The 10813-nt window shown below is 36.4% G+C and overlaps 1 protein-coding gene across 1 annotated transcript in view; it reads left to right on the top strand.

Annotated features, from left to right (window-relative positions):
* The first annotated feature begins 6714 nt into the window (after nucleotides 1-6714).
* Fa2h (Fatty acid 2-hydroxylase) overlaps nucleotides 6715-10813 on the top strand; it is a 21568-nt gene continuing 17469 nt past the window's right edge. The window contains exon 1 of the mRNA XM_028318550.1: nucleotides 6715-7088. Within this exon, the coding sequence (XP_028174351.1) occupies nucleotides 6801-7088 (288 nt within the window). The 5' untranslated portion in view covers nucleotides 6715-6800. The remainder of the gene's footprint in view (nucleotides 7089-10813) is intronic.

A 10813-nucleotide genomic window follows, 5' to 3' on the forward strand; every position in this document is an offset into this window, starting at 1 on the left:
TACTCGGAACAAGCATAATATGGAATAGACCCATATGGAAGCTAAATATTAATTAGCTTACCACGAGGGGTTAACGGGATTATTAGTAATCTGTTGATTATTCAAGGAGGTGTGATTTATTTATTGGTTATCAAAGGATCGGTATTTCTTTACGAGATCAAATCAGAAATGAGGAGATCCGCAAACGAACTAAAGTCTGACACAGCCCGACGGATTAGCAAGCTGAAGTGGCACTGGGCAGGGCACATACAACTATAGTCTCGTATAGGGAGAGAGGGCGCCACGCGCAACGTAAACATGGGCTCCGCGTTAATTAAAGTCGTAAAAATAGTAAATCAGTGAAAACTACAAAAAATTCTAACAACTTTTATAGACAAAGTGCTAAATATTACGTGTGAGTGTTTGCAAAGTGATCAGACTTGTTTAAAAGTGAATAAGTAACCGAACAATCCTGCAGTGAATAAGTGACGAAAACTTTATAAATGCCTCTTTTTTTGGAAATCTTCGAGTTAAAATAGTGAAAAACGATAATTATAAACTAACACAAAGTACTAAACATAGTTATAAAAGTGCTAAAGTGAAAAAACATCTATAACGTCTTTTGCTATTTTAAAAGTTCTATGAAAAGTTGTACATAATTGTGAATGAGGATCAGTACTGTTGTAGAAAATTCAATAAAACTAGTATCTACGTTAATCTTTAAGACATAAGAAAGATATATCTTTTTGAATTATCCAAATCGGACCATTACTTACGAAGATATTAAGTAATAAACATAGGCCGTTTTTGCCGCTAAAAGTCAACGTACGCAAGGCCGCGTGACGTCATTATATCCGAATCGAGCGCAGCCGGCGTACTAATNTCTAAAACTGATAATTTGGCTAGAAAAAAATATTTTCTATCCACGCAGTACGCCGGCAGCGTTCGGATCGGATATAATGACGTCATCGTCCCCGCGCCGGGCGGTCAGTGAACTTTTTTAGTAATTTGGCCATAACTTCGTCATTTTTTGTCGTAGAACAAAAATTTTTGCACTGTGTATTAAGGATTTCTTAGCCCTATAAATCTGCATTCACAGCTAAAAATCGAAATGATCCTCATTGTACTGTTTAACGCCATCTATGCGTTTATTGGTGAACTATCTGATAGAACTAGAACTACGACAGCGAAACTCTAACGAGTAAACTTTTGACATAAAACTTCAACAGAGGGCGTTATTATAGTATCACAATATTTACACCAAACCACAAAAATGTCTTCGGAATGCGCTGGATGCTATCGCACCTTGCCAAAAAGGGAATATCTTACCTGCTCCCTATGCAAAAGTAATTATGACTTGGAGTGTGCGAATGTGTTTGACAAGCGATTCTACATAATGACAACTGAACACAAAAATAAATGGAAATGTCAGGCTTGCTATTGTAAGGCGCCAAAAACAGGAAACTCAGATACACCAATACACCCAACAGACTACACTAAAAAACAACTAAGATATGATTCACCTGAAAACGTCAATATTACATTTAGAAAACCTGCACCTACCTGTAACGAGACAATTAGCTCTGAAGATATGAGCTTGCTAGGGGACACCATTAATCCTGATAATGCTGATACAGAAACTGTATCGCTGCCTAACACGACTCTGCAAAACTTGAGTGATATGATTATGAACAGACTCCAAGAGAATAATGCGAAAATTATATCACAGTTACAAGCTACAATCCAAAAAGAAATCAGTAATAGTATGAAAATCCTGAAACAAGAGTTCATCACTGTTACGAATAATTTAAATGAACAAAATGAAAATAGAAAAAAGGAAATAGAGAACTTAAATATAAAAATAGAACAGCTAACCAAAGAAAATGACTCTATGAAAAAACAAATGGATGATATTATCACCAAAACCAGCTCCGGCCTCACCAGTAACAACACTGAACAGAATTATAAAAAAATTGTAATCCATGGCTTTGCTGAACACTATAGAGAACCTGAAGGCAATCTATACAACAGATTACATCACCTGTTCCAGGATATTCTGCACGTAGATTTAACAGGATACATTGAAGATACCTACAGAATCGGCCGATTCAACAAAAATTCTACACGCCCCCTTGTAATAGAATTAATCAGCAAAAGAATGACCAAATACATCATAAATAATAAAGAATGTTTTCAAAACACTAGTTTCTCAGTGTCAGAGTTTTTAGATAAGACTGCACGTATTGCCAGGAAAAAAATGATTGATGAAATGTACTTGGCACGGAAAAGCGGTCACTATGCTATAATAAAGAATAACCAGCTATTTATTGATGGAAAACGAGCTTATCTCAAAAATAAAAAGGAAGTTGCCCAAGAAGACCAGACAAATGTGTCTACAAACACAGAAAATAAAAGAGATGTTGCCCACAAGGACCAGAAGAAAGAGACAACAAACACAGATGAAGCCAAAAATGATATTCACCAGCAACAAAATAAAGACGGCAAGCGTACATTTCGTGGCCACAGATCAACATTTTAAGATCCTATACCAAAATATGCAAAGCTTATATAATAAGCAACACCTACTGGAGCAGTTTATTGACCAGGATCCAACATATCAAGCTATNGATTTCCGCAAAAAGGTAGCAGGAAGGCGCTGGACGCAGGCCGCTACCAACCGGGCAACATGCAAAGCATTGGGGAGGCCTATGTTCACCAGTGGACGTCCTATGGCTGAGATGATGATGATGATGATGATCAAAGGATACTAAAATAATAGTTCAACGGAAGTCCACTTTTATTATCCAGGTCATCTTATCCATGGGTGATCAAAGGACACCAAATTATCGCCTGGGGTTCACTTCGATCACCTGGGTGATCAAAGTGTAATGGACCATAAACTTAAGCAAGTGATTTATATTTATTACTTATACCTACTTTTTGCACAAAAACACTGTACAGTGGCGGACGTAATGCCACTGATTGAGATGGCTCTTCGTCAATAAGTCCGCCATTTAGTGCAGTTCTATACCTACTTATTCAATGTATGTTAGAAACTTACCTACATCTTTATGTACAAGTGAGTAAGGTTCAAATTTAAGTACCTATCATTTCCCTCGAAGATAAGTGGTAGGTATGCACCGTAATTTGGTGCAATCAATCTAACCGTTACTAAGGTTTCTACACTAGACACTTATTGGCCCATGCTGAATTATAAATGCCCTGTAATTTAGAACCATATTGATAAGACTTCAATCGATTGATGTACCTACCTAAGTGAAGTAACTTCATAAAATTAAAAATTAACATTCATAAAATTCATTTATTTTTGCAAATAGGCTTTTAAAAAAGCACTTTTACACGTCCCAATATTAACCCTACCACTGCTTCGGGACAATAAATGGGCCAGTGCTGAGAAGAAACAGCGCAAGAAACTCAGTCACTATTGTCAGCCTTCTTTTCAAGGGTTTACAGTCTTTAAAATATACAAATTATAGCGAGCTAGGCATTTAAACATTCCAAACATTTTTATCTTTTATACAGGGTGACTGGAACTGAACCCGCCATAGCTAATACGCGTATAGAGGAGGTCATTTGCTAATTATTGAACCTTACTTTCTATGACTAAAGTTTTATAGTTTAGGAGATATCACAATTTTTATACTTGTTTCAGATTTTCCCGAAATTTGACCTAAAAACTGCTTTAATTTTTTTTTCTCGCATGATTTTAACCGATTTTTTTATTTGATACTAATATCGAATAAACCTTTAGTCAAATAAAATAAATTTCAGATCTAGATAATGATTCAGCAACTAGTTACGAGCCGCCAAAGTTCAACAAAAGTACAAACCACGATAAAAAATTCAAATTCGATTTCGATTTATGAAAAAACTAATGGTGATAATGGATTGCCAATGATCTTAAAAATATCTCTACCTTCTCTTCTTTCCAATGACATATCACACGTAGTAATTAGATATTGAAATTTATTAAAAACTAGCTTTCCGCCCGCGGCTTCGCCCGCGTGGAATTTTGTCTGTCACAGAAAAACTTTATCGCGCGCGTCCCTGTTTCAAAAACCGGGATAAAAACTATCCTATGTTCTTTCCCGGGACTCAAACTATCTCTATGCCAAATTTCATCAAAATCGGTTGCGAGGTTTAAGCGGGAAAGCGTAACAGACAGACAGACAGACAGACAGACAGACAGACAGACAGACAGAGTTACTTTCGCATTTATAATATTAGTTGGGATTCAATGTTTATGGAAGAAAATGGAGTAATTTACGAAAATTATCCATACAAAGTTTCTTCAAACAACTCATATTTTCTGCTATACTCCTTTTCATAACTATTTTCGTGTTTTTTTTAAAAATGAATTTAAAAATAATAATCACATTATAAAGAAAAAAAAATTAAAAAAATTCAAAATCAACTTTGTATGGATAATTTTTGTATTATTACTCCATTTTCTTCCATAAACTTTGAATTTTTGATAAATTTCAATATCCAATTACAACGTGTGATATATCATTGGAAAGAAGAGAAGCTGGAGATATTTTTAAGATTATTGGCAATCCATTATCACCATTAATTTTTGTTTCAATCGAATTTGAAGTAGAATTTTTTATCGTGGTTTGTACTTTTGTTGAACTTTGGCGGCTCGTAACTAGCTATTCAATCATTATCTGGATCAGAAATTTATTTTATTTGAATAAAGACATATTCGATATTAATATCAAATAAAAAAAACTGTTGAAATCACGCGAGAAAAAAAATTGAAGCAGTTTTTAGGTCAAATTTCGGAAAAATCTGAAAAAAGTATAAAAATTGACATATCTCCTAAACTATAAAACTTTAGCCATAGAAAGTAAGGTTCAATAATTAGCAAATGACCTCCTCTATACGCCTATTAGCTATGGCGGGTTCAGTTCCAGTCACCCTGTATAATCATCAACTTTATAGTAGCCCTTTTTCATTAAGGTGCTTTTGATATGTGCTTCGTTTTGAGATATTAAAAATTGTTTACTACTAAGTAAGACATCACTTATTTTGATTCGTCGGCGTAGCGTGCGGTGTGTTTACAACGCACGCAGTCAGTCCTAGGTTCGATCGTTTAGGCTGACGCCAAACGAATATAATGTCCGTAGCGAATAAACGTTTAAGTTCCAACACATTTTGCTTCGTTATGTAGGTAGCTCATACAGAACTTTCATGTCATCAAAACGCATCGTTTGACCTCAGCCATAAGTTATGGCTGAGGTCAAAAGGTTATGGCCCATAACCTTTTACGATTGATGACGTGGTAACTCTTACTTAAATAGGGTACCAAAAATAACTGAAATCTTAATGGATAAAATTTCAGATTTATTTTTCAGTTACAATTGCTCAAAATTATAACTAAGTATGTAGGACTTAAGTAGGTATTTACTTATTTATTACTTACTCGTGGCTGTGGGTCGCGTCGCGGTATCATAAATATTGAGCTATTGAAATTAATTTTAGCTGCTTTAACAACACATTAACTTACCTTATAACAAACATAATAATATATTTTTCATGTTGCTTAGAGACTGCGTAAGCCATACATTATTTATGTAGTAACTAAGTAAGTACACGTAATGTAACATTTTGTCATAATAGTGTGAAACCTACGTTATTTAATTTAATGCGCCAAAGTCTCGAAAACATTGAACAACAAGACGTGTGACTGTGACATGCCACGACTTGTGGCACGACCCTAGTGCATGATGCGTGAATGCGATTATGAACGCTGGCGCAAGGTCAAGATCAAGGCGAAAGAAACTAATTTCGTTTGCAAGGATCACGTGCCAAAGTCCCATCTGATAGGCAATGGGCTTGGGCAATATCGTAAGAGATTAATGACATGATAAAATGTATTAATTAAGGAATTATGTGATACAAATTGATTGAACGGTGTCAGTTTAAAAACTAATTTACAATCAAAGAGATGTTTACTCAATTACATCGTACTTAGGTCGTCAAAATATGTTAGAAGTGTTTATTTTATTTACATAGGAAAACAAACACATAAATAACACATTCTATCTGATAAAAAGCCACCAAATATATGTTTTCCCAAACAATAGCTGTTAGTCGAACGAACGAAACCATAAAGGGTTTTCCTGATTGCCAAAGTCTCTTGACTCGGACTATATGTTTGCATTTCGTAGCATAATGACATGTTTGGTATTCGTAGACGGCTCTGCTACGACATCTACGACGATCGACGATACCTACTACGAGATAGTTTTCGTAGCAGGACCATAGAGTGGGCCCCGGCTGGCGATAACATAATATTTACGTAATAATATGATTAATTACTAACTTCCTTGTCAATATAACACATTAATACAAATACAGACGTTAAATCCTGTTAAATTAAATTCGATTAAATTAATTAGCTGGGTCAGCTCTAACACATAGAAATCGATAGTCGTATAGTTATCAAACATTCAATATGAGAAAATATGAACAAGTCCAGCCTACTACACCTTAGGACTATATTTTTTAGTTTTATCAAGTAACTAACTAATGAATGTAGAGAAGAGATCTTTTATGAACCGAAATCCATGTTCTTGTGCATCTCTACTATGCTCTCTATTTCTGTATTTTTCTGTGTTATTTGTACAAGAAGATATCTACCTAGGCACTTATCTCTACCTATACGAGAGTAGTGACACCTCACCGTGAGCCGTAGTTTCGGCAATTCGGCTCTGGGCGCGGGCGGGCGCGGCGTAATCGCTATCACTCACTGATAACGGCAGTCGCACCACCGCCGCCCGCCAGCCGCCCGCGCCATGGATCCCACGAAGTTCCCCGTACACTTCGACGGGAAAAATTACGACATCAAACGCTTCCTACGCGACCACCCCGGCGGGGTAAACACCCTAAAAAAATACAAGGGCAAGTCCATAGAGCAGGCCATGAGCGCGTACGGACACAGCACCAGTGCTTACCACATGTTGAATGACTTCGAAGTGAAAGATGTGAATTTGACAGGCAAAGTGAGTGCGAACGGCAGGATCATCACTAAAGAGGAGTCCTCGAGGAATGCTGAGGAGATCGCGATGTTGGAGGAGCTTGAGGTAACTAAATTAGTTACGGTTGAAGATAACTATTCAAATGATAAGACGGAGGTGTTTGAATTTTTATAAGTTAAATAAGTAGGTTAAGATAGTAAATAGAGTTCTTCAGTGGTGTGCGAAAGTCCTTAAAGCAGAGAGTTAAAACCATTTATTTAGTTTTTATTTACTGACTCTTGCAAAACAAACAACTTTATAATTAAGTAAGTAATGTTATCGAGGGCAAACTTAATGCGATCTAAAATAAATGGTGTAGGTACGTACAGGTGGAAATTTTCTTAATTAAATGCTGCTCCTTAAGAGGAAGTTGCTAATGGAAATTAGCGTACTACCTATCGAAGTACCTACATTATTATAATCCTACTATTGTGAATGAAACTGTAACCGAAAATCTACAAATAAACTTACCTTCGAAAGTAGGTACCTATAATTTATACCTAAAGTATATTATCACCTGTTTCAATAACCAAGATGCCAGCCATAGTGTTTACCTTGATTTTCTGTCGCCGGTACGTTATGGAAGTAACAGTTTTAATCAAATGAGTAGATACAGTAGATAGACAGGTAGTAGGTATGTTAAAATTGAACCAAGAATGGCGCTCCCTAAAACGCTGTTACTGTTTTGTCTTGTTTTAAGCTTGTAAATAACGTAATAACATTCGTTATTAATTAGTTCTGTCAACTAAAGAACGTAGTGAAGCGAAAAGAAAAATAGAGAAAATAGTCAATTTTTTTTTTCAATTTTTTCATGATTTTCATTTCGGTGATTTTATATAAAACTGAAACTGACTGTAAATTCAAAATATTTGTATTATGGCTAAATAAAGCAATGCAATCCTGAATGGGTATTCTCGTGAGACGTAGTAAACACTAAAATCCAGCAAGTACCTACTAATATTAGGTAGTCTATTTCAGTCAAAACTAAGATTAACATTCAGGCAAAAACTAGTCTCAAGGCCAGGAACACGATATTTATAAACCCCGGTACTTACCGATAAGACTTTTATATTTAGGTCACAAAAATTAAGGCGAATTCTTATTCCACCGGGGCGACTTCCCAACGCCTTTCGTAGTTTGGTCTGCCTGCTCATGCCAATATGATGAAAAAAGAGAGATAGATATGAAAACTTTTTTAAATAGAATATCGAGTCTTAACGGATTCGATTTGTTCAAGTAGAGATTTTCTTTTTACGTTTTATATGGGATCACATCCTTGAACTTTTAATTTTCTTGCTGTGTGCCATCAAACAGAGATATTGTTTTTTACATCGAATTTTTACACGTTGCGTATAGTTCCAAAATACTGGACTGTCCTGTCGATGACATTGACAGTGGGGCGCCACCGTCAATACCGGATCGCTGGTTCAGATTTTTGCCATGTTGGAAACCATATAGTTGAACGATGGTAGCGCCCCCCTGTCATTGAGTTTGGCGGGACAGTTCAGCGTGGGTCATCTATAGCATTCATTATGACATGACTACGTTATGACTACTTAAAGTAATTGAATCATTATATTTTTATTGTGTTTACTTTTAACCGCCTTCAACTAAAGGAAGAGTTTTTGGTATGTTTTGTTATGTTTGTTTACTAATTTTTCAATATCTTCTGTTTATATCATTGTAGAGTTTTTAACTTTTGCTAATTCAGCCACAATACAGTGTGTACCGCGCTTAGAATCGCGTCTGTCTAGTCTAGTACCTAGGTAGACAATGTAGGCATCCCGACTCAGACGGCGCCGGAAAGTAAAGTGACTGAATAAATATTTCAGGGTTCCGTAGGGACGTCAGAGACGTTAGATATTAGCCCCTTAATTAAGGCCTTAATTAAAACGTTGTTAGCAAGTGCATAGTTAACAGCTAGCACAAAATGTTGACACTTGGTAGCGGTCAGCTGGTCAATATGGAAATCATTTGGGGGAGGCCTATGTTCAGCAGTGAACGTCTTATGGCTTAAAATGATGATGATGACACAATGTTGAATTCGCTGAGAAATCAATATTCTTAGGTTTAAAGCATTCAAGTTCATAGATGTACGTGGGATCGATCGTACTCTCTCTCTTTTTCGGTCTCTTGACAAACAAAAAAATACAAAATCGAAACGCACAATTTAGGCGGTCTTATCAATAGAACGTGATCTCTTCGTTCGAAGTTCTAATTCTAATAATTCTAATCCTTCCAGTCCAGACAATCTAGTAGAGACAGGACAGTTTTGAGATAATATTGGAATGCTAGTGAGTGATTAATTTAAAATACTGTATTACATAATGTAGAGCCCACTTTACGGCTTTTCCATATTTACAGATTTCAAAGAAATATTTTATATTCATACTCATTCATAAGATTAAGGTCTTAGGAATCCGAAGAAAAATAAGTCATCGCCTATTAACTTACTTTCTGGGAAAGCGATAAGTTAAGTATTTTGATAAGATCTCTTACATTATATTAAAAGGTTATTATTGATTTTAATTTCATTGCCGGTGAGTTATCAGCGATCAAATAATCTGTCATTGTAGGAAGTTCGGAGTGACTTGATAAATGAATTACTCATTTGTAAATCGTTCATCAAATTATTCGTCATGACGGTTTTTGACGTCAACTTTTATCGATAAAGGTCAGCGCACACAGAGGCGGGAAACGCGGGAAAACGGTCGCTATTCGGGAAAAATATATTTTTTGGAATGTTAGTCTATAGTCTGGTCCGGGAGCACGTAGAATTTTGTCCAATGACACCAAGCGCTCGCACACTCACTGCGGGCGGCCGTCACACAGTCGCGACAGCAATATAATTACGCGCGAGCAATAAGGATGGGTAGCTTGGGGTCATTGGACAAAATTCTACGTGCTCCCGGACCAGACTACAGTTTGTTTAAAAACAGTCACATAGAAAGCGGACGCCTCCCGGAGCGATAGGCGTCACCGCCTCGCGGTGTGTGCGCTGACTTTATGGCTGAGTTGCACCACTAACTTTGACCGTAACTTTAACGATAACCGGTGCTTTTTGTATGGATTTTGACAGATTTTTGACGTTAGGCAAAGTTAAAGCACGGTTAAAGTAAGATGGTGCAACCCAGCCTAAAAAAGATAGTCGACAGCACATCAAAGTTACATTTTGTTGCAAAATCGTAGTTTTATTTGCATTAGATGGCATGGCAACGTGTTGACCCTGACGTGCAACATCGTTGGTTTTTCCGTTTAAAGTGAACCAACAATGTGTTATTCTTTGTAAGTTAATAAGTTGTTAACAGCATTTAAGGCGATTAGTGTCCTCAATCCGCGCCAAATGGGCATTTTGTAAAGCCTACTCCTCTTTTACTGCTGGACAGAAATAGTTGAAAAAAATATATGTTATACAACAGTTCAAGGACTACATTTGTGACGTTTGAATTTTCGCTACGCCTCTTTGTTTTGGATTAAAAAAATAAATACGGGACATCGATTTTTTACTTAAATTCCCTACTCCTCCAAAACGGCTAAGTTAATTTAAAAGATTTTTGCACGAATAGATTGGGTATTCTTTAATCTTTAAATGACACGTTGCGTTTTTCAATCGAACATTACTTTCATTCATAAATTTTACTTTTGATAAATTCCGAACGTTTTGCTGTTGAGGGGGCCTTCGCGGGGTGCGGGCGGCAGTCGGCCGCTGGCCTTCAGACGGGGAGGTTGTGTCACTCGCTGCAAACTGACATTAGCGATCAAAATGATTTTTTTCTTTGGCTAAGTTGCAC

This window comes from Ostrinia furnacalis, unplaced genomic scaffold (genome assembly GCF_004193835.3).
Source record: "Ostrinia furnacalis isolate ACB-3 unplaced genomic scaffold, ASM419383v2 OfSCF6932, whole genome shotgun sequence".
NCBI lineage: Eukaryota > Metazoa > Arthropoda > Insecta > Lepidoptera > Crambidae > Ostrinia > Ostrinia furnacalis.